At 38.5% G+C, this 25,080-nt stretch overlaps 1 protein-coding gene across 1 annotated transcript in view; it reads left to right on the top strand.

The window, feature by feature from the left end:
* The first annotated feature begins 15,375 nt into the window (after window positions 1-15,375).
* Window positions 15,376-25,080, top strand: part of CARNMT1 (carnosine N-methyltransferase 1) — a 43,035-nt gene continuing 33,330 nt past the window's right edge. Inside the window, exons 1-3 of the mRNA XM_043978155.1 lie at window positions 15,376-15,695; window positions 21,624-21,819; window positions 22,859-23,022. Coding sequence (XP_043834090.1) covers window positions 15,376-15,695; window positions 21,624-21,819; window positions 22,859-23,022 — 680 coding nt within the window. The remainder of the gene's footprint in view (window positions 15,696-21,623; window positions 21,820-22,858; window positions 23,023-25,080) is intronic.

Genomic DNA, 25,080 nt, shown 5'->3' with positions numbered 1-25,080 from the left:
ATCTTTTGTCTATACTACTGTGTTAGCTTCCTAATATCTCCTCATCTGCAGTTTTCTCCTGATATAAACTTACTTATATGTAACTGCTAGACTGGTTTTCCTGATAATCTTTAGTCCAGTCCAACATTAAAAAAAATAATAATAAAAAAATTTTATTTAAAGTTTTGAGTTCCAAATTCTATACCTCCTTCCCCCTTTCCTTTCTCTGTTCCCTGAGGCAGTAAGCAATCATCTATAGGTTATACACATACAATTATGTAAAACATTACCATATTAGTGATTTTGTATAAGAAAACTCAAATAAAAGAAAAAAATTAAGGAAATAAAATAAAAAATAGCATGCTTCAGTCTGCATTCCAGTTCTTTCTTTGGAGGTGGTTAGTATGCTTCATCATTAGTCCTTTAGGATTGTCTTGGATGATTGTATTGCTGAGAGTAGTTAAGTCATTCACGGTTCTTTATCAAACAATATTGCTGTCACCGTGCACAACATTCTGCTGGTTCTGCTCACTTCACTATACATCAATTCATATGTCTTTCCAGGCCTTGTCATTTCATATAGCACAATAATATTCTATTACAATCATGTACCACAGCTTGTTAAGCCATTCCCCAAATGATGGACATCCCTTTGATTTACAATTCTTAGCCACCACAAAAAGAGCTGCTATAAATATTTTTGTACAAATAGGTCTTTTTCTCTTTTGGGGGATGTTTTTGGGATATAAACCTAGCAGTAGTATTGCTGGATCAAAGAGTATGCACAGTTTTATATCCATTTGGGCATAGTTCCAAATTGCTTTGCCGAATGGTTGGATCCATTCAGAACTCTACCAACAGTGAATTAGCATCCCAGTTTTCCCATATCCCCTCCAACATCTGATATTTTCCTTTTTTGTTATATTTGCCACTCTCAACTTTTTTAATATTCTATTTCCCAATTACATGTAAAAATGATTTTTAATATTCATTTAAAATTTTTTTAGTTTTCAATTCACTCCCACCCTTACTTAGCCATCCAAAACATATTTCCATATTAGCCATGTTGCAAAAGAAAACACAGTCCATAAAAAACAAAAAGCCAAGAAAAATAAAGTGACAAAAGTACATTTCTTTCTGCAATCAGACTCTATCAGTTTTTTCTCTGAAGGCAAATAGTATTTTTCATCATGACTCCCTTGGCATTGTCTTGGATCATTGTATTGCTGAGAATAGCTGTCATTCACAACTGATCATCATACAAAATATTGCTGTTACTGTATACAATATTCTCCTGGTTCTGTTCACTTCACTTTGCCTCAGTTCATGTATGACTTTCCACATTTTTCTGAAATTATCCTGTTCCTCTTTGCTTATACCACAACAGTATTCCATCACAATCATGTCATCATTTGTTCAGCTATTTCCCAATTGATGGGCATTCCCTTAATGTCCAGTTCTTTGCAACCACAAAAAGAACTGTTATAAATATTTTTATACATCTAGGTCTATTTCCTGGCCTTTTTTTACTCCCTTAAGGATAAAAATGTAATAGTGGCATTGTTCTTTCAAAGGATATGCACAGTTTTATGGATTTGGGTGCATATTTCCAAGTTGCTCTTCAGGATGGTTGGACTTTTTCACAAACTCCATCATTGATACATTAGTGTCCCAATTTTTCCACATTCTCCAACATTCTTTTATATTATATATTTAAATCTGATGGGTGTGCGTTGTTTTAATTTGCTTTTCTCTATTCATTTTCTTTTTTTTTTTCATTTTTTTTAATTGGGTAGTTTTCAACATTCATTTTCATAAGATTTAGAGTTCCAAATTTTTCTCCCTTCCTCCCTCCCTTTCCTCCCCCCTCCACAAGATTGCAATCAGGTTATATATGTACAATCCACAAGTGTTCTTTTTATCAGTTCTTTCTATAGCAGTGCATAGTATGCTTCCTCATTAGTTCCTTGGGATTGTCATGAATCATTGTAGTGCTGGGAGTAGCTAAGTCATTCACAATTACTCATTGAACAATACTGCTGTCACTACACACAATGGCCTCTCAGCTCTGCTCACTTCACCATACATCAATGTTCATTAGTCTTTCAAGGTTTTTCGGGGATCATCCTGTTTGTCATTTCCTGTAGCACAAGTCCATTCCACTACAATCATATAACACAGCTTTTTCCATCATTCCTCAATTGATGGACATTCCCTTGATTCTCAATTCTTAGCCTCCACCAAGAGTTGCTATAAATATTTTTTGTACAATTTTTCCCCCTTTTCTCTTTTTCATGATTACTATTGTTAACTGTTTCCCTCCTATTTCCTTCCCCATGATATTTATTCTATTATCCATCTTCTTTCATCCTATCACTCTTCAAAAGGGATTTGCTTCTGTCCGTCCTCTCTGCTTTTCTCTATTCAATAGTTATTTAGAGCATTTTTCCTTTGATTTTTTTCTTTTCTTATTACTATAGCAAGTATTTGCAGTACAATACTGAATAATAGTGGTGTGGTAAAAAGTTTTTTAACAGTCGGTTAGTGAATACGGAAAGACGCCAGTTTTTAAAGGACCACCCTTTCAGGGAGGAGACCGATAGCACCCATGCATGGGCTACGCACACCAGCCTGGCTGCTAAGCACTCCACTTCCAGGGTACGAGCTTAAAAGGCAAGGAGAGAAGTGGGATCTCTTGCCTGCTCTCCTGGTCCGATGACTGTCGTGACACGCAGACAGACGTGGACTGGAGTTGGACTCGGCCCAGCTCGCCGTGAGCAGCACGTGTTTGACTCGGCTCTCTCTCTCCCCCCAAAGGTGGCCTTGGGCTTTTGGTGAGTTTTATATGGAATATAGACTACGCTTAGACTTAAAACTATTTGGTTTGTATTTCTACTTTCCTATTCCTCTAATCAACATTACCTGGTAACTACCACACAATAAAAGCTCTAACTATAGACCAGAAGCTTCTTCCATTTACTAGTCTGGGAGATAAATTAAGGGAAAGGTTAAAGAAGGGAGATTTATGATCTAATATCCAATTTTAAATCTCACAGTGGTGATAATGGGCATCCTAGCTTCAATTCTGATCTTACTGGGAAATCTTCTAGTTTATTCCCATTACAGATAATGCTTACTGATGGTTTTAAATAGATACTACTTATCATTTTAAGGAAAGCTCCATTTATTCCTATGTTTTCCAGAGTTTTTAAGAGGAATGAGTGCTGAATTCTGTCAGATTTTTCTGCATCTATTGAGATATGATTTTTGTTGGTTTTGTTATTGATATGGTCAATTATGCTAATAGTCTTCCTAATATGCAAGTGTCCCAGCATTCCTGGTATAAATCCCACTTGGTCACAGCGTATGATCTTTCTGATATATTGCTGTAATCTCCTTGTTAGTATTTGATTTTAAATTTTTGTATCAATATAATTAGGAAAATTGTTCTATAATTTTCTTTCTCTGTTTTTGCTCTTTTTGGTTTAGGTATGAATACCATATTTGTGTCATAAAAGGAATTTGGTAGGCTTCTGTCTTTTCATTGCTGTTTTGTGTGTGTGCATATGTTTTGTTTAGTTCTTTTACAAATAATTTATATAGTATTGGAATTAATCTTCTTTTAAAATTGAATAGAATTCAATTTTGAATCCCTCTGGTCCTTGTTATCCCCCTCCCACCACCACCCCATCCCTCTGCCTTTATGGAGTTCATTTATGGCTTGTTCAATTTCTTTTTCCAAGATGAGCTTATTTGAGGATTTTATTTTCTCTTATGTTAATCTGGAAAATTTATCTTTTTGGAAATATCCAGTGGCATTTCTTCTTTATTGGTGGGGAATTTACCCTCTTCATTTTTGATACTGGTAATTTGGTTTTCTTTTTTTAAATAAAATTAAGTAATGGTTTATCTAATTCTTCCCCATAAAACCAGCTCCTAGTTTTATTCATTAGTTTAATGGTTTTCTAACTTTCATTTTTATCATTCTCTCCTTTAATTTTCAGGATTTCCAGTTTGGTATTGTGTTGTTTAAAAATCTAAATGTAGGTTCTAGTCTGTTCCCCCAGTTTTGGGGGAAATAGGCTAAAATCACTGATAAATTCACCAAGAGTTTAGGCTTTTAAGGATTTATTAAAAGATATAAGATAGTAAAGAGAAAGATTGAGAACAGATTCCTTATAGCATGGAAATCCTAGCCTTCCTAACCGCCCACATGAAATTCTGCCACCACACAGAGGCAGATTCTGTCCACTAGCATCTGCTTCCTATTTCCTGTCCTCCTCCCAGATATGGGAGGTTCTTCAAGTTGATTGGCTGAGAGAGGTCTCCTGTTGATGTCAGAGTCCATAGCCTCCAAGAACACACTGACCTCAGTGTTGGCTAGTGGCTAAAATCTAATCACCTATAAGTGGGTACTTAGTAGTTCCTCTTCACACCCAGTTCAAACACTACTAAGTCAATCAAGTAGGACCCCTGGCCGTCTACCAAATTCCATTATCTTGACACAGTATTTAATTGGGGATTTTAAGTTTGTTCTAATTTTTTGATTGCATGCCCAATTCATTGATCTACTCTTTCTCTATTTTATTGTAGTAAGCATTGAGAGATATAAATTTTCCTGAGTACTGCTTTGAATGCATACCATAAATTGTGGTATGTTGTCTCATTTTTGTCATTTTCTTTAATGAAATTATTGATTGCTCCTTTGACTTATTCTTTGACCCAATCATTCTTTAGGTTTAGATTATTTAGCTTTCAAATAATTTTTTTTTTACATTTGCAAAAAATGTACAATTTTATTCAATCGGTTTTTGTATTCCAGATCCTTGAGGGATACACCATCACTTGGATCCTGTGTCCAATGGCCTTGGCAGGAAGATTGCTTCTGAACTTGGCCCAAACCATTCCACTATTACCATGAGCCTGAGTAACTTTCCCCCAGATCACTCTTATTCTGTTGAGTTTCCCACCAGGAGTCACTGGGGGTTTTTTTGCCTTGTATGCATAAGTACATCTCTTGCCCAAATAGAATTCAGTTTCATCCCGAGCATAAACTCCTTCAATTTTCTGGTTTCACAGGCCTCACTTGTTACCAGCAAAAATGGCCTTGAACCACAGTTTTCCAGACATTTTGCTGTTTTAGAAGTCCTGTTTCCAGGATGTCTCCCAGGGTCCAAGATAGAGGAAAAAACCCTAATAATTTTGAATCCATGTTTCCATGGCCCTATATTAAATGTGATTTTATTGCCTTTGAATCAGAAAAGCATGCTTTTAATATTTCTGCTTTTCTACATTTTGTTGTGAGGTTTTTATGCCCTGATGATAGATGGTGATTTTTTTTTACCATAGTTGCTGTGTATTGTGGAGAAAAATGTATGTTTTTCCCATTCCCATTCAAATTCCTTCTGTCATCTATCATAAAGCTTTATTCATTACTCATTAACTTCTTTCCTGGTTAGTTTTTCATTAGATTTATCTAGTCCTCTTGGGGCAAGTTGAGGTTCACCCATTGGTATAATTTCACTATCTTTTTTTAAACCCATTTAATTTTTCATTTAAGAATTTGGACAATATACCATTTGGTGCATATATGTCTATTATTGATATTACTTCTTTGTCCATGGTACCTTTCAGCAAAATGTAGTTTCCCTGCTTATTTCTTTTAAATAGATCTATTTTTGTTTTTTGTTTTTGTTTGGTCACAATAGTAATTTGATATGACAAGGGTTTTTTTGTTTGTTTGTTTGTTTTTTGCTCATTTTTCCAGCCTATTTCATAACTTTGAATTTTATGTTAAAGATGGGTTCTGCTCTCTTAGTGGAGGGGGCACTGTTCTAAGTTTCAGATTTTTTTGTGCTACTGTTTTCAGAGCTAGTTCTGGGGGTCTCTAAGTTTTCTATTATTCCAAGGTGGCATGATTAAGGAGTAGTATGATGACTGCTCTCCTTGCTTATGCTCTGATTTATTCCACAAGCACTCTTTTCTGCCCTAGAGCTGTGACCAGGCCCCCCAATCCCTTGCAACTCACAATCACATATTGGCAATGCAACAGAGTCCTCCACTCAGTGCCATCAAAGGGTTCCCTCTAATCTTCTTCTGACAAATTGTCTGGTCCCTTTACTATATTTGGGCTAAGAGCTCCAAAGGAAGCTGTTGCCTCCAATTCTGCCCCCAAGACGTGCTGGTGCATGGCCTGTGCTCCACTCTTACCCTAATGAGCCAGACCCTTCCCCTCAACCTCTAAGTTGTCTTATGCCGAAAAATTGTTTCACCCAACTTTTTGCTGGTTCTGCCTCCAGAATTCATTTTGAGGCATTATTTTCAAGTTGTCTGGAGAGGAATTTGAGAGAGCTCAGGGAAATCTGTGCCTTTACTCCTCCATCTTGGCTTTACCACTATGACCTAAGTTTAAATCTGGCTTCAGATGCTTTTCAGCTATGTGCCTTTGGGTAAGTGATTTAACCTCTGTCTGCCTCAGTTTCCTCAATTATAAAATGGTGATAATAAATAATAGCACCTATCTCACAGGGTTGTGAGGATCAAATGAAATGTTTGTAAAAGTACTTAGCACAGTGTAAAAGCACATAGTAGGTGCTTAATAAATACTTTTTTCCTTACTTTCCAGAATGGACCAGTTCATAGCTCCACTAACAACAAATTAATATACCTGTTTTTCCACAGCCCTTCCAACATTTGTTATTATCTTTTTTACATCGTTCTTGCATTTCTGTAATTATTAGTGATTAAGAGCACATTTTCACATGACTATTAATAGTTTGGATTACAATTGATACATACAGTAGCTACTCTTTGGAATTCCAGTTTCATATCCCCAACTGCCTTATCAGACACCTACAACTAAATGTCTCAAAGGTAATTCAGATTCAACCCAATATAACAGAACTCATCTTTCCCTACATTCACCCCTCTTCCTAACTTCCCTATTTCTGTTGAGGACACTACCATCCTTCCAGTCACCCACGTTTACAACCTTGAAGTCATGCTCACCTCTTCATTCTCACTCCTCATATCTAGTCAGTGACCAAGTCTTGACAGTTCTGCCTCCCCCACACCTCTCCCATCTGTTTCCTTCTCTTCATTCTTACAGCCACCTCACCAGGATTGTTGAAATAATCTCATAATTTATCTCCCTGCTTCCAGTCTTCAATATGAAACAAGAACACAAGAAAACAAACCCTGCATCTAAGCAAAGAGTAAGTTCTGAGTGGGCCAAAATGATTCTGGGGAAAATTTTAAACTGATAATAATGAAAATGATACAGGGCAGCTAGGTGGCACAGTGGATAGAACACTGGCCCTGGAGTCAGGAGGACCTGAGTTCAAATTCGGCCTCAGACACTTCTCACTTACTAGCTGTGTGACCCTGGGCAAGTCACTTAACCCCAATTGCCTCACAATAAAAAAAGAAAAAGAAAATGATATTCCAGGCCTTCTCAATCCAATTTCCATACAACTGATATTCCTAGAGCATGAATCTGACCACGTCACTCCCTTGCTCAAGAAGTTCCAGGGGCAGGGGGCAGCTAGGTGGCGCAGTGGATAGAGCACTGGCCTTGGATTCAGGAGGACCTGAGTTCAAATCCAGCCTCAGACACTTGACACTTAACTAGCTGTGTGACCCTGGGCAAGTCACTTAACCCTCAGTGCCCTGCCAAAAAAAAAAAAAAAAAGAAGTTCCAGGGGTTCCTTCTTGCTTCCAGGATAAAATACAGACTACACTGTTTGGCTGTTAAAGACCTTCACAGTTGTGGGCAGCTAGGTGGTGCAGTGGATAGAGCACCGGCCCTGGATTAAGGAGTACCTAAATTCAAATACGGCCTCAGACATTTGATACTTACTAGCTGTGTGACCCATGGCAAGTCACTTAACCCCCATAGCCCCACAAAAAACCCCAAAAAAAACAAAAAAACAAAGACCTTCACAGTCTGGCTCCTCTCAGATTTCAAGAATGATTATATATTACTCTCCTTCACATATTATCTGATGGCCTTCTTATTCCCTATACATGATTTTCCATTTCCCATCTTTGTGCCTTGATTCACGCTATCTCCATTCTTGGAGTGCCTTCCCTAACTTGCCTATTTCAAAGTTCAGTTCAAGTTCTACCTTCTATAAGAAGCCTATTTTGATTCTCCCAGCTGACTGGGTCCCCACCTCCCTCACCAGAAATTACTTTGTTTCTATACTGCATATATTTTATGTTTGGTTTTTTATATTTAGGTTATTTTTCTCTAATAGTTTATAAGCTCCTTGAGGGCATTTTTGTCTTTGCGTCCTCAGCACTTATGGTAGTGCCTAGGTACATATTAGGTACTTGATAAATGCTCGTTGAAAGAAGAAAGTTATCCCATGATGGTCTTTTTACTTATGCTCATCACAAATATCATACAGCATACCAGAAAATGACGTGTTTGGGCACATAGATGGTGTGCCTTATAGTTAGGAAGATCTGAGTTCAAATCTTGCTTCCAACAATTACTAGTTTTAAGACCTTGGATAAGTCAGTTAACCTCTCTGTATCTCAGTTTCCTCATTCCTAAAATGGGGATACTAATAGCACCTACTCCAGGTTATCGTGAAGATATAAAATGAGATATTGTAAAGTGTTTTGCAAACCCTAAAAATTCTATTGTTATGGTAAAACCAACTCAGCTGACTCCTTTGTTTCTTTGGGGAGAATTTGTGAGCTGATTCTACATTTACTTATGATCTCTTTTTATCTTCTGGGTTCATTTATATAGAGTGTTCACATTGAGGTAGTTTAATTCCTCTGGTTATAATTATTCACCGTTGGACAAAGAGCTTCCATTTTTAGTATCCACAAATTAAGTGAATGTTTATAGACAGCATCAACATTGTATAATTTTAACACCTCATATCCCCTTTCCACTATTTTATCATGTCACTATGGAATCAAAAGGACTAAGCCATTTTGTATTTTTCTTGTTTCATGGGCCCCTGATGGCTAAAGAACTCATCACTTTGTGGTCAGCTTCTTGATAATGAGCCTTATGGAATATAGATTTACAGCTGAAAAGGACCTTAAAGGTAATTTATTCCAACCCCTTCAGTTTATGGATGAAGGAAATTAAGACTCAGAGAAATTAAATAACTTGCTGAGAATCACACAGAGAGTGTCTGAGGCCAGATTCAAACTCAGGTCTCTCTAATTCCAAGTCAAGCAATCTAGCTGCTTCAAGATGATTTGTTCAAGGTCAAATAACAATTAATTAAATGAACCAGGATTTGAACCCTGTTCCTCTAAATCCAAATCTAATGTTTTGTTTTTCTTTTCCACCATACCTTATTACATCCAACAATACTTAGGCAAGGTCATCCTCAAATAACACGTGCAGTCTTTATCCTGGACCATACTCAAAGCCTTCCCAGCTTTGTAAAAACCTGTCAGAATGTGTTCTCTGCTGGCATTACCTTCAAGAATATGGGGTCACTTGTGTGCTAGAATTATTAGAAAAGGACTTTTGTGGAAATTAGTAGATTAAGAAAATGTCCATATGTCTGGATTAACAAAACTAGCCAAAATCTCTCATTATATGTTCCTAGAGATGATAAACACGTACTGAATAAATTTACTGAGGTACATTCAGAGGTGGTTGAATGACTGGAACAAAAAAAAAGCTCAACAACAAAATCCCGCATTGATGAACAAGTAATTGAGAGATGTCTACTCATGTGCTATAAGGCTGTATTCATTCACGATTTTTATCAATGACTTAGCTTGCCATATTTTTAGACACACAGTTTCTAATATGTTAGATAACAGGTATCCAATGATGAAATGATGGAAGAAAAAAGATGAGATATATTTGTCTATTTATTTATTGATGTCTGAGTCTCCCTCTCTCACCCAGGCTGGAAGCGGAGGCGTTAGTCCCAAGATTAATCCCACTACTGACTGTAACTAGAGCTTTGCCCTGCTTCATTTCTGACTTTTCTGAGTCAGTTCATTCCTCCCTACACATCAGCCTCATCACACCTGGAGGTTTATTGTAGAAACAGACAACTCAGTGAGGACACATAGTTGGCACAACTTACTACTGTCTCAGAACTCCAGAAATCAGGAAATCCACTAGCCTTGGCCTTCCAAGTAGCTCCATTACAAGGGTGCACCACCATACCAAGTAATAAAATGAAATTTAATAGAAATATATCCAGCACTTAAGATTTTTATTAAAAACCTGCACAAAGACAGCTTGGATAAAATATGACTTTACCACATTTCAAGGAGAAAGAATTTGGAGTTTTGGGCAAACTACAAACTCAAGATGCTGGACTGGGGCGGGGCAGGGAAAGAATATATACAATCCCTTTGCTTCTTAGTTTCCCTATCTTCCTTCAAGACAGCTCAAATTCCACCTTTCTCAGGATGTCTTTTACAGTACCACCTCTACCCCAGCCTCCCCACCCCCATCTGCTAGTGTTTTCTCATCTCAGATTGATTACCTTACATCTTCTCTGTATATATTTTGTATGTGTCTAGCTCCCCCCATTATAATGGGAACACATTGAAGGCAGGGATTGTTTTGTGCCTTTCTTTATAACCCCAGCCTAAATGTTTGTTGATTGACAAAATTTATTGACTAATAGAAGTATCATGTACAGAATGAGAGAGGAGATGGTCCCACAGGTAGTCTGACCTGGTCAGACCACATACTGAGTACTGTTTTCCACTCAAGATGCCAAAGTTTAGGAGGGACATTAACAAGGTGATGCAAGATCAAAGGAAAGTAACCAGGAAAATGAAAGGACTTCAAGATATATTCAAAGATAAGTTAAAGCACTTGGGGATGCTTAGTCTCAAGAAAAGAAGATTTAAGAAATCATGTTCATTTGAAAGAATATTATGTAGAAAGATATCAGGCTTATTCTACTTAGCCTTGAAATGTAAAGTGAATACTTAAAAGACAGAATTTGCAAGAAGGAAAAGTTTGGCTTAGTATGAGAAAGAACTTCCTAACAATTAGCGCTGTTCAAAAATGAAATAGGCTACATGGAAAACTAATGAGTTGCTAACCACTTAAGCAAAAACTGGGTGACTACCTGTAAAATGAATGTACCTTCAACTCTACCTGATGCTACAGCAGTGCCTTTGCACATAGTAAGCACTTAATGTTTGCTTAATTTAATTTATAGTAAAAAAAAATTATAAACTTTTAGAAATGGAAAAGATTTTAGAAATCATTTCATCTAACACCCTCATTTTACAGTTGAGAAAACTGTAACTTAGAGATGTGTTCTGATTACCAAAGATCAACTGGTTAGTAGCTCAGTTAGATCTCCTTATTCCTTACTTGATACTTACATGATAATAACCTTATTCAAATTTAGAACTCCTCTTTTAGAATTACCAATCAACAGGCATTTGTTAAGTGCCTACTATGTGCCAGGCACTGTGTTAGCCCATGTGGTTATACATGCAAAGAAATGAAACAATCCCTATTCTCAAGGAGTTTACATTGTAATGGGGAAGACAATAAATACATATTAGGCATATAGAGAATAAATGCAAGTAAATAGAAAATAGCTAAATACAATGAAGTTTGGAAAAGCAGACACTAGCAAGTGGGAGGATTAAGAAAGCTTTTGATTTAGAATGTCAGGCTTGAGCCAGGTCTTAAAAGGAGAAGGATTCTATAAAGCAGAAGTTAAGAAAAAGTGCATAGGGGGAGAGGATATCAGGCAGTCCAAAGATATACTGGAATGATGTTTGAAGAACAGAGAGAAGGATGGCTCAGCTGGATAGAAGAGTACAGAAAGATAAGTTGTGGCTGGGTTGTGAAGGGCTTTAGAAACTAAATAGCAACATTAATACTTAACTACAGGTGCAGTGGATAGAGCACCCGCCCTGAAGTCAGGAGGACCTAAATTTAAATCTGACCTTAGACACTTAACACTTATTAGCTGTGTGACCCTGGGCAAGTCACTTAACCCCAATTGCCTCACCAAAAAAAAAAAAAAAGTTGACTATAGAAGCAACAAGAACTCACTGGAGTTGATTTTTGTGAGAGAGTGACATCCTCACATCTGTACTTAGGGAAAATCATTTTTGGCAATAGTGTGGAGGGTGGACTGAGGCATGGTAGCCAATTAAGAGTCTGTTGCAATCTAGCCAAAGAGTGATGAGGGCCTGAACTAAGTGGTAGTTGTGTGGTGAGATCATTCAGACTTAGGAGCCACATAAGAAAATTAATTTCATATTACATCTATATTCTCCCCTACTTCTTAGCATTACCCAATTTAGTAATCCTCTTCATTCACTAGACTTAGCTACACACAATTTTTAACTGTTTCCAAAAAAGAAAATTATATATTTGGATATGTTTTAGTATGGTCTTTAAAAATCACTTGATTTTTTTAATGTATATTTCCATTTTTAATTTCTTTGTTTTGTTCATTCCATTTTTACTTTTAATACCTTGGGGCACATTTGCTTAGTTGGATCTATTGCCAAGTTTTCTTTTAAAAATCACTTACAGGGGCAGGTAGGTGGCACAGTGGATAAAGCACTGGCCCTGGATTCAAGAGGACCTGAGTTCAAATCCAGCCAAAGACACTTGACACTTACTAGCTGTGTGACCTTGGGCAAGTCACTTAACCCCCATTGCCCCACAAAAACAAAACAAAAAAACAAAAAAAAATAAATAAAAATCACTTACTTTCTAGTCACAAGTTAGGCAGTACCTCCTATTCCTAGTAGTTAGCTGAAATTGGGAATATTTTAAAGTGCTTTGCATCAAGTAAATGATTGCGCAAAATGTATACTCTGGGAAGTGTAGTTATATATTGAAGTCATATATAATTACCAGATGCAAAGATGAAAAATAAATTAGTAGGTGCCAAGAGTCTATGAAGCTGATTGTTACATGAAGGAGGGGCCAAGGGAAAGGGATACAAACGCAAAAATGAAACAATCCTTATTCTCAAGGAACATATTCTAATGGGAAAGATAAGAATTCATGTTTATATGCATATGTTATAAAGAATAAATATATGGCAGATGCATATGACCACACATACTTCACTCACTCAATTTCTCTACACTTTTTTTAAGATTTGGAAAAGGGAAATATATGTATTAGAGGTCACCTCACAGGGATGTATGTACAACACTTTCTACAATGCAAAGGGCTACATGTATGTTATTTTGGTATGTCATTTTTTATTTGCTTTAGTTTTCAACAAAGTCCCTAGAAGGGTACTCAGTGCTTAGGAAGGCAAGTAAATAAGGCTTCAGGTAAGTAGGGTAACATAAATGTCAGCCATCAAAAAACTTTTTAGACCTAGACCAAGAAGGAAGAAAGGAGGAAAGAAATATTATAAAAATAACTTACTTTTCTATATGACTTTAAGTTTTCCTCACAGCAATTCTAGTATAAGTACTCAAACTAATTTAATAGATGACACTTAAGCTTAAAGAGCTAGTTAGCATGAGAGCTGGTAGGGACCCCTAGATCTCTAATACCAAAGATCTTTTCACTATATCACACTGAGAGAGATGTGATAGAAAGTGTCAGGAGTTCACATGTCTAAGAACAGATAAACAATATGACCCAAGACCTTCTGACTCTAAATCTAGGCATCTTTCCAAGGCAGCAAATTAGGTTGCAGGGTCCTTGGTGCTTGTTTCCAAGGAACATAGACACTGTAAATAATTTGGCCGTGATCATCCAGGAGACACGAAACCTGGGCCCTAGTGCTTACATAGGAAATCTTGGCAAGGTAAAAGTGCCTTGTATGGTTTAGACATTGAGATTCTTTGCTAGTCTGAGAATCTGGGAAATAATTTTTTAAAAATAAGTCTTCCAGAAAATCTTGTGGAATATGAAGCTAATTTAAAAAACCTTTTAATTTGATGTTTTAAAATCTTAAATTAGTATAAACTTTAGGTCTTCAGGGGACCTATGATAGCACATTATGTTCCAAGGTATTTGGTGTTTGTTCCTGAGACATAGACACTTTGTCCTCATTATTATTAACCTTATTAGAGCATCAACCACATGTAAGGCAGTTTCTTACAGCCTCTGCGTGTGTTAAAAATAAACAGCTGACATTTATATAGCACTTGAAGGTTTGCAAAGTGTTTTACATGCATTATCTCTTTGGATTCTCATTAAACCCTTGTGAAGGAAAACTTCACTTTGTGAGGAAACTCAGCTACAGTGACTTGCCCAGGGTCACACAGCCAGTAAGTGTCTGAGGCAGGATTGGAATTTAGGTTTTTTTTTTATTCCAAATCCAGCTCTCTTAGGTCTAAGATCATTTTTTAAAAACTGCCTGTCTTTTAAAACCCTTCACAATCTAGAGCCCTCTCTTATATGTTTCCAGACTTCTTACACTTTAGACTCCCTCCTCTCCACTTAGTCTTCTATCCCATGACAATCATCTCCTAGCCCAAGGCAGTCCCGACTCAGAGTCTCTGCAATGGCCCTGGCCCAAAACCTGGAACCCTTCTCCCTCTTCATCCCCCACCTCCTGGCCTCCCTCAAGTCTTAGCCTTGAAGGAGTCTCTACCTCCTTCAGGAAACCTTTCCCAATCCTCGCAATCAATGCCGTGAGTATTTCCCATGTATCCTGCTTTATCTCGTTCACACATAAATTGTATGTCCGTCGTGTTCCCCCACCCCCACGCACCGTGAGCTTCTCGAGGTCAGGAGCTGTCTTTTTTTTTTTCCTCTTCTTTTTATTTTTCTTTGCATCCCCGTGGCTTAGCACAATGGCTGCCACACAGTAGGCACTTAATCGATGCCTGAGAGAGAAGGCGCGGGGTTCCACGCTGGCAGGCTCACTCGGTGAGTGACCTTGGTAATGTCATCTTCCCCACCCCCTCTTCCCCGGTCTCCCCCTCCCGGCCTCAGTTTGCCCATCTATAAAAGGAGGGGTTGGGTTAGTTGAGAAATATTGAATCCCTTTACAATTTTATAAACAGAAGCCACCTCTACCACCAGAGCCGACACTGCCCAGGCACCTTCCCAGGCCCGGAGTCTCCCACGCTGTCTCCGCTCCCCTCCCCCCTCAGGCCCCGCCCACCGCACGATGCTCCCTCCTCCCTCGCTCCTTCAGTCCCTCCCAGCCCGCGTGCAGCTGTCGCCGTGACGTTGGCGCGGCGTTGCGGACGCCGAGTTCCATAGAAGGGGAAGGGGGTGGGAGTGGGGGCGGGGGAGGGGACCCTGGGGCACTAAAGAAACGGGCGGCTCGCGGGGCGAGCTCGAGCCCGGCAGACCGCCCCACCGTCCCACGCGCGCCTCCGCGACGGCCAGAGGGAATCGCCACAGCAGCGGCGAGGGCCCGCGCGGGGGAGGGGCGGAGGGCGGGGGAGGAGCGGGAGAAAGGGGCGGGGGGCGGGAGCAGGGAGGGGATGTCAGCCGCGTGCGCCGTCTCGCAGAAGGCTCAGCCTCCGCCGGCGTCTCAGTCTCCGCGGGAGGAGCGGGCCAGGCCGGCGATGCACCGGCGGCGCCGCCCTCCGCCTCCCGCCACTCAGCCGCCTGAGGGCGGAGGCGATGGCAGCAGTGGCGTGGGGGGAAGAGGGGAGAGCGAGGATGTGGAGGTGCTGTTCTCGGCCGGGCGCCGGGGGCCGGCGGCCGGGGCAGCGGCGGTGGCGCACAGTGCCGAAGAGGAGGAGGAGCGGCTGGAGCGGGAGCACTTCTGGAAGATCATCAACGCCTTCCGCTACTACGGGTAAAGGGCTCGTCCTCCCCACTCACACCTTCCCCCCCCCCCTCTCCGGTCCCCTGCGCTCCCTCGGGCCGGCGGGCCTCAGCCAGGCACGCAACAATGCCCACTTCTGTCCGCCGTCCCGCAGGTATCCGCTCCGCTCCCAGGCATCCCTCCCCCCGCTCCCAGTCAGTCACCGGGCACAGTCCCCTCCTGTTTGAAGTTGGCTTCAAACTTCCCAGGGTGATGAGCTAGCGCCTTTGCACGTTAGAGATGCTGGATAAATGTTTGTTGAATCAGGTCGCACTCCCGTCGGGTGTAACCAAGGTCTCTGCCTCTCCTTTAATCATGGAAGTCTGTCTTTTGGTCAAGTCTAGAAGCAACAAGCGTTTATTAAGCGCCTACTAATGTCCCAGGAAATGTGCTGAGAATGCCTAGAAAGGCAAATCCAGCCCCTGCCCGCAGGGAACTGACGTTCTAATGGGGAAGATTTGGGGCAAAGAACTTTTTACTCGCGAGATAAGTACTAGGTAAATTGGAGCTAATATCCGAGGGGAGGCACTGGATTGTTATCTCCCGCGTTAAGCGTCCCTCTCCCACCTAAAGTAATCCTACCTCCTCACATTTTCTCATTAGACTTTGAATCTCTTCTTAACACCCATCTGTCAGTTGGTCAGTCCACAAATATTTAATTAAGTCATAACTATGTGCCGGCACCGAGCTACTCTTGAAATATAAAAGTATGGCGGTGCTAATCACCGTCTACTTTGCATAGCACTTGTGTCAAGGGCTGAGACTTTTAAAAACCTTTTCTATCCCTAGCACTTTATTAAATTCAAGCTAAATATTTTTAAAAGCCTGATTTTGGAGGGTTGTGGTTTCTTTCTTTTTTTTTTTCAGTTTTCTGATAGTTCATAAAGCCAATACATATGATAGGTACTTGCTCTCTTAGCAAAAACATTTGCTTGTTTTTATGCAAGGCTGTTCATAAACTTTTTTTGTTTTGTTGTTTAATATAGAGAGACTTAATGTTTTCCTACCGGTGGCATTAAGTCTCAGGCACTGCTTTTGCCATTGTTTTGGGGTTTTTTTAAACTTGTGGTTAACTACATTAGCCCTTACAAATTGATTGAACTTTGAAATATGCACCCTGTAGGAATGCAAACTGGTGAAATGTTGAGTGTTGCTACATTTGTTGGTGTGTTGAAGATGTGTGAGGAATCATTTGAAAACTTAAACTGAACTGATGCATAGTTAGTAGAAATTTACTAAAGCCAAGGCCTTTAAAAATCTGCTACTGTTCCTAAGAAAAACTGGAACCAAATTAAATAAGTAAGATGTGATCTTCCATCTTTCCCATCGGTACTCCCATTCTTCGGTCTTCATTTGGGATCCATCTGTAATGCTTAATAGTTTTAGGATGGATGTGTGTATATTGTTAATCTACCCCTATATGCACAAAGAACAAATTTGTTACTGAAACCCCCATTTAAGATAAATGAATTGGATTAGAATTAGGGAAAATACAAAAGATAATATGGATAGAAAACTGAGTGGTTTCTTCAGAAAAGATAAAGATTCTGTAGATGTCAAATAGTATCATAGGATTGTAGATTTAGAACTAGAAGGGGACTAATACAGCTCCTCATAAATACAGAAATGATGATGTTTAAGGTGGCAAGGGGATAGAGTGCTGGGCTTGGAGGCAGGAGGACTCATCTTCCTCAGATCAAATCTGGACTCAGACCATGGGCAAATCACTTCACCCTGTTTGCCTCAGTTTCCTCATCTGTAAAATGAGCTGGAGAAGGAAATGGCAAACCACTACGGTATCTCCCAAGAAAACACCAAATAGGATCATGAAAAGTCGGACATGACTGAACAGCAACAAAAAAGGACAATGATACAAGTGTTAGAGGTTTCCATGTTACGGTAAAATAAATCGTTACTACCATGGAGGCATGATTTAACTAGTATTATAAAAAGTCCATAATGGGGGGGGGGAGGGTAATCTTAAAATGTTCTAGTCCTTTATCTTGGGATTGGCCCCCTTATATTATGCTTTTTCTTACCTTGTTTTCAAATGACATAGCTGACAGATGGTTCTATAAAGTTAGGTACTACAGGCATTATTATCCCCACTTTACAAATAAGGAAACTGAGACTCCAAGAGATAAGGTAATTTCTCCATGAACAACACCTCATAAGTGTCTCAGTCAGTATTTTAACTCAAATCTGGCACTCTCTCTACTCTGGTACTGCATCTGAAAATAAAGCAGCACTCCTTCCTTTGCAGCATGTTGCAGAATACCAAGTTAGACACTGTTATTGGAATGGAAAAATATTTTTAGGTATCACAAATGTCAACAACCAAATGAGGCCCAGAAATCGGAACTATAAACTCTGTATGACATTGTTCAGACAGAAGGCTCCTAGTATTTTTAGGGGAAGAATTAGCGGCAATAAATTTGCCTCATCTTCCCCACACAAGACAGTTCTCACCTTGATCAGAGATATTAGATATAATTTAATCTAGCCCCCTTGCCTTTGACCTAATTAGATAATATTTACCTCCTTTATCCTCTTTTCATAGATGAGTTAGGAACTTTCCTATAAAAAGCTAAAAGTGCTCTATATCCAAAAAAAACCCCAAAACCAGCTAGGTGCGGCAGTGGATAAAGCACTAGCCCTGGATTCAGGAGGACCTGAGTTCAAATATGGCCTCAGACACTTGACACTTACTAGCTGTGTTACCCTGGGCAAGTCACTTAACCCTCATTGCCCTGTCTCCCCCCCCCCAAATACTCCATAGAAGAGCTATGGAGTTGTATTACTTTAGAGCAGATAGTTTATTTCACTGATTTGCGACATTCTTACAGTTAGTTCTAGTAATGAATTACAGTTATGCTTATCAAATGACTGACTAGACCTAACAGCCCTGTGACTTGGAGATAGTGTTGCTTTCTAGTTGTTCCTTCAGATCAGTCCTCTAACATAATTTCTCTTCAATATATTTTGAATAAATTGTTCTGTCCCTGTTGAAAATTTCTCCCTCTATCCTTCCTCCTCTCCCCACAAAAAATGTTCAAGGATGGGAGGGGAGAAATTTTAATTAATTTTTCTTAGGGTGTCATTTGCATTATTGTCACTGTCACACTTACCTAACTACGAAAGAAGCATCACCCTGTCCATAAAGACAGAGTAGCAAATAGATCTCCCTCCCCCAAACGCTTCTTTATATACTTGTTTTTCCCTCTTTGTAGTCTATTTGTCTTTAACAAATATAGTACTTTTTCTTGGTTTTCTTACAATGTGTGGTCATTTTTTAATTTAATTTCCATGGGCAAGAAATGTACTTTGATTATTCTTTTTCTTTTCCCCAAATCCTGAAGTTTTGGGTTCTGCAAATAAATCATGCTAAATAAATTACTGAAGTTGAAAAGTTTTGCATATCGCTATAGCAATTGTTTTTAAAATAATAATCTAGCATTTAGTATTAAAGCATCACCTTTTTTTTTTTAAATGTCTTTTTACCTGCCAAGGAGCATCACATGATCTTAGAGCTGGAAGGAACCTTAGAGGTCAAGTCTAGCCCATATCTGAATAATCATTTCATCTCCTCCTTAGTAATCTTCCACATATAGCTAACAGTGGAGTCTTAGATACCTACAGTAACAGGAAATTCAGACAGACAGGCAGACAGAATTCTGTGTTTTAAGAACCCTTAAGGAAATTGTCCTTCTGGTTGATTACCTCTAGATAGGATTTGAGAACTGAATTTAGATTTGGAGATTTTCCAGACTGCCATTTTACATAAGAGAAAACTCAGGGGCCAGAGATATTGACTTGTCTAAGATCACTTAGCTAGTTGATAATATACCCAGGAATATTGAACCCAGGTGTCCTGGCTCCCAACTCCCTGGCTTTCAAATTTTTCTGCTCCATAATTATGCCTGTCAGCAGAACCACTAATTATAGCATCCTGTGATTTAGAGCTAGAAGAGACCTCAGAGGTCATCTAATTCCAACCCTTGCAATTTTACAGATGAGGGAACTGAATCCTTAAAAGGTTGTGACTTCCCCAGATAGTAAGCACAGGTATTGAGTTGCAGAGTGAAGATTCAAATCCTGATCCTCTGAATTTAAATCAAGCACTTGTCCCATTACACCACAGTAGTAAGTAATGGGAGGAAACTATCTCAGTTCTTGATAATAAAGATTATGCATCATTAATTTTTTTCCTTGGTAAATTTTCTAATTGCTTAAAACTTGTTTAAAGTTTTTTAAATTGCGTTATTGGTCATAGAAAAAGTAAGTACTTGAGTCTATATAAATAACTAAAAATATTACATCTATATGTAGAAAAGGTTATTATTGCTTGAGTAGATTGAGAGAGGAGAGGGTCTTAAGGGGTTAGGATAAAAAAGGCCTGATTGAATAGGGAGGAAATTGAAATTTTTTGCAATTGCCTGGACTCCAGATGGTTTTTAACTGCCTCCCTGATCGAGCCAGGTTGTTGTCAGATTTTTGGCAAGAGCTTCAGCTAAAGTTCTTTATAACTGAGATAGTATAAAAAGCTCATTTGGAATCAGAAGACCTATGGGTACCAGTTATCATTTATTCAGCTATGTGACCTCAGGCCAGTCACATAGCTTCTGAGAGCCTCATTTGGTTCATATGTAGAATGACAATAGTTGCCCAACCATCACTTTTATTTCCTTTTTTTCCCTGATTTTTTGAGTTGATTATAAAAGTCAGTTTTAGGAAATAGTTTTCAGGAAGCTTGGAGTGCACATTTGTTCTATCAAAAATAACAGGAATTGGGGGCAGCTAGGTGGCGCAATGAATAAGCACTGGCTCTGGATTCAGGAGGACCCGAGTTAAATCCGGCCTCAGACACATGACACTAGCTGTGTGACCCTGGGCAAGTCACTTAACCCTCATTGCCCAGCACAAAAAAAAATCAAAACAAAAAAAATAACAGGAATTTCTCATAAGATTTAACTTCAGGGGTCAGCTAGATGGCGCAGTGGTAAAGCACTGCCCCTGGATTCAGGAGGACCTGAGTTCAAATCTGACCTCAGACACTTGACACTAGCTGTGTGACCCTTGGCAAGTCACTTAACCCTCATTGGCCCAGCCCCCCCCCCCCCCAAAAAAAAGACTTAACTTCAGTTACTAGATCATTTTAACTGTGGTATTCATTGAAGTATTTCATGTGACCATTAATGATGTAACATTAAATATTGTACTTAACAGAGAATACTTTGGTATGGTATAAAAAGAGCCTTGGATTTGGGGATCTGGAGGCTTGAGGTCAAAACTTGTATGGCCCTGTGGAAACAGACCCAGAGAAGTGTAGTGATTTCCCTGTTTCCAAAATAGGGAATAACAATCCTTGTACCATCTAACTTTAGAGCAAATGAGATAATGAATATAAGTATTTTGTAAACAATTAAGTGCAACACAAATGTAAGAGATTATCATTAATGAAATATTGGTGAAAAGGCAGTCCTCTGCAGAATGAGCTGGTAGAAAATTTTGAAACATTTAACTACTTTGCCTAAATATTTTATATAGATTAAGATGATTAAGTCTGTAACATTGCAATTCTCTGTGATTTTTGTTTTTGAATCCTCTCCTTTTTTCTTCTCCTCCAATGTTTTAAAAATGGTTAGTGTTCCAAAAGATTCCAGACTACTTTTTGTTTGACTTTTGTGAACAGAAACATTCAGAGCTTAGAAAATGTTTAATGAACTAAAAGTTACAACCAAAAGTAATCATCTACAACATGGTCTTTAAAATATTTGAAAATTGAAATGGCTTCAACTGAACAGTATTGTGGCATGACTGAACAGTTTCTAAGAATACAATTGAACAGCTATGTAAAAGAAAATGAAATTACCCTTTAGGGTGAATTCTTGTGCCACTAACTTTTTTTGTACTTTCTAGAACAAGCATGCATGAAAGAGTGAATCGAACAGAAAGGCAATTCAGATCACTTCCAGCTAACCAACAGAGTCTGCTTCCTCAGTTTCTTCTTCACTTGGACAAGATTCGGAAATGCATTGATCATAATCAAGATATACTACAAACCATTGTGAATGACTGCATACATATGTTTGAAAATAAAGAGTATGGAGAAGATGTATGTAAAGCCAAACTATATTATTTTAAATGCAAAAATTCCTCCACTTCTTAAATTCTGAGTATTTGATGACCTATGAATGCTCCTCTCTCCCTTTCTTGATTTCATACTAATCATACATCTTATTGTGGTCATTTATAACATAAAGTTACCTTCAGATAATGAAACCAGAGTTAGTAATGTATGTGTGTGTATATACACACACACACATATGTGGGTGTGGGTGTGTGTATATGCATATTAATCATTTCGATCAATATATGTGTATTTGTTTGTGTGTATATATACATATATGTATATAAATCATTTTCCCGAAAAGCAACCAGCTTTTCCTAATATGCTCAGTCACATAGTTGACACTAACTCTAATGGGGGGTATCCAGCTTTTTAAACCTTGATTTTTATTACTAATTTCATCATTCACATTTTAGATGGCCTCTTCACTTGATTGCTATTACCCTGCTATAACATTAGTCATTTCTCAGTTTAGACAGTTTAGTTATTTTGTTATTAATACTTTAAATTAATATTTAAGAACCCCAAGCACTTTTTTTTTTACTAATATAATGTATCCATTGATATACTATGCTTTTAAAAGATATTTACTCTTATGAAGTTTAAGGGACTGACAGTGTTGGAAACTGAAGACCTCTTTTTGTATTCACAAGATAGGTACTGGTAGGCTACTCTACTGTGAGCTTCTCCATCAAATGAACACTACTCTCACCTGTAGGATCTTTCCTCTTGTTAGGTCATATTGTAGCTCAAATTTGGTCCTCTACTGAGTAAAGATGACTGCCCAATTCTATGGTAGTTTTTTGATTAAGGACCTTAATCTGTTGAGGGCTGAGTTGAGACCACCAAACTCATTTCACTTAGGATCTCAGGCTGCATTAAACATTGGTCATAGGAATGAGAAGCACGAGCTTTATCCACTGTGCCACCTGTAACTTAAGCTCTCCCAGTTGTTTTTTGGCATGCCTGTTGAAATTTATTCAAAATTACTTTAAACTGTTTTATTCACTGATATTTTAAACAGGGGACGGGAAAGATTATGCCAGCATCCACATTTGACATGGATAAGCTAAAATCTACATTGAAACAATTTGTGAGAGATTGGAGTGAAACTGGGAAAGCTGAAAGAGATGCCTGCTACCAACCAATCATTAAAGAAATTGTAAAAAATTTCCCAAAGGAGAGATGGTAAATGTTTTTGTTTTTAGCCAGTTTTGTTGAGATTAACGTGGTGACATGTTTGTGGTTGTGGAGTGTTTGTCAGTAATACTTTAGCACTAAGGCACATTCTGAGTACCTTCTGCAGTATTTTTTTTTTTTTTAGTGAGGCAATTGGGGTTAAGTGACTTGCCCAGGGTCACACAGCTAGTAAGTGTTAAGTGTCTGAGGCCGGATTTGAACTCAGGTACTCCTGACTCCAGGGCCGGTGCTCTATCCACTGCACCATCTAGCTGCCCCCTGCAGTATTTTTTACAAAAAATTATGCTGCTTCTTGAAATGAATTAATTGGATTTTTGAACTGTTATGGCTGTGATTTTTCAAAACAACCTACTTTATGGTAGAAAATTTAAAAGAATACTTTTTAAATGTTTTAAATAAGTAAGTGAAGGGAAAGTATGACAAAAACTATTGCTATTTGGTTGAAATTTATATTGGACTGGTAATTATTAATATAGTATTCATCTGAGATTGCTATTTAGTGAATAATATTTCATATTATCTCTTCTGATTCATAGAATTTACTATATTTTTAGTGGTGACAGTTTGATATCAAAAGCTTTGAATATTTAAATTCAACTTGGAAAGAAAGCATTTCCAACCTTAATGAAAATGAAATTTGTGGTATACACAGTTGGTACCCATTGCACAAATGCCTTCTGTTGGTGTTTGAGTTGGCTATTTAGAACCCAGAATGCATTTTCTCATCCTAACGATGTTACTAGAAATAGTGTGGCCTGGTAGATAACAAGCCAGCCTTGGAAGCAGGAGGAGTCTCTCCCCTAGACATGAAGTTTCAGAACAAGTGCTGCAGTGTACACTTATGGAAGAAATATTCTTGCCAAGAGCTTGCCAGTCAAAGGTCTGAACAGAAATTACATGTTAAAAGTAAACGACGGGTTCTTATATCAGTCTGTGAAGCTTATTTTATCCAGGAGCATTACATTACTCTTTTGTGGTTGGCCTTAGAACCTAATGTATGGAAAATACATTCAAAACTTGGGGAAAAGCAGCATAATATAATGGAAACCACAAAATTGAAGTGAGAGACCCTATTCAAGTCCTGGGCCTCTGCTACTTACTGTTGTGTGAACTTGAGCAAGTCATTTGTGCCTTATTTTTCTCATGTCTAAAATAAAAGGGTTGGACTATCTGACCTCCAAGGTCCTTTCCAATTAAATCTTATGAGCAAGGAATGTGAATTCTCTGGTCTTTTTTAATCTATATGTGCCTCATAACAAGAATGGGAAATGGCGGACTTGGGCAACATAGCTCCCTCTGAGGAATCAGTTAGTCAGAACTATCTGGTCTTACAGTTTGTACAAATGCCATATTCCTAACAAATTCATCTGAGTAGAATTTCATTTTATAGTTACTTTTATTCTGTGTATTGAAGTATATCTATTTCCCTACCATTTTCTAACCATAGAAATAAGTTTTGGTATAGAGAGTCCAGGATGAGGAAACTCCCTCTATCAGTGATGATCAGCACCTTCTCTGCAATTTATAGACTTAGAGAGTTGCCTAAAGTACTGAGAGATTAAGGGATTTGCCTAGGAACTAGACTGCCCAAATGTATCAGAGGCAGGCCTTAAATATTAATTCTCAGTCTTTTGTGACTTTGATACTAGATCTCCACTATTCCTTTTCTGACTGGCCTTAATTAGGATAAAATAATTCTAGCTTGTACTTTTTAAGAGATATGAAGAGACACTTGGTTTGACAGTATACATGTAGGATTTCTTTTGGGGGTGCCTCATCTCCCCATACTCTTGAGATATGACAACTGAGCTTATATTATGTGTGAGCTCAGACCAGTTTGGGGATACCCAGGCCTCTGGCCTAAAATCAATACCCACTCCCCCAGTTCTAACCCATTCTTTTTATTTTTTAAAAATTATTGAGGGGGGCGGGGCAATGAGGGTTAAGTGACTTCTCCAGAGTCACACAGCTAGTAAGTGTCAAGTGTCTGAGGTCAGATTTGAACTCAGGTCTTCCTGAATCCATGGCTGGTGCTTTATCCACTGT

The sequence above is a fragment of the Dromiciops gliroides genome, chromosome 1 (genome assembly GCF_019393635.1).
Source record: "Dromiciops gliroides isolate mDroGli1 chromosome 1, mDroGli1.pri, whole genome shotgun sequence".
Taxonomy (NCBI): Eukaryota; Metazoa; Chordata; class Mammalia; order Microbiotheria; family Microbiotheriidae; genus Dromiciops; species Dromiciops gliroides.
This window is presented reverse-complemented; position numbering and strand designations above follow the sequence as displayed.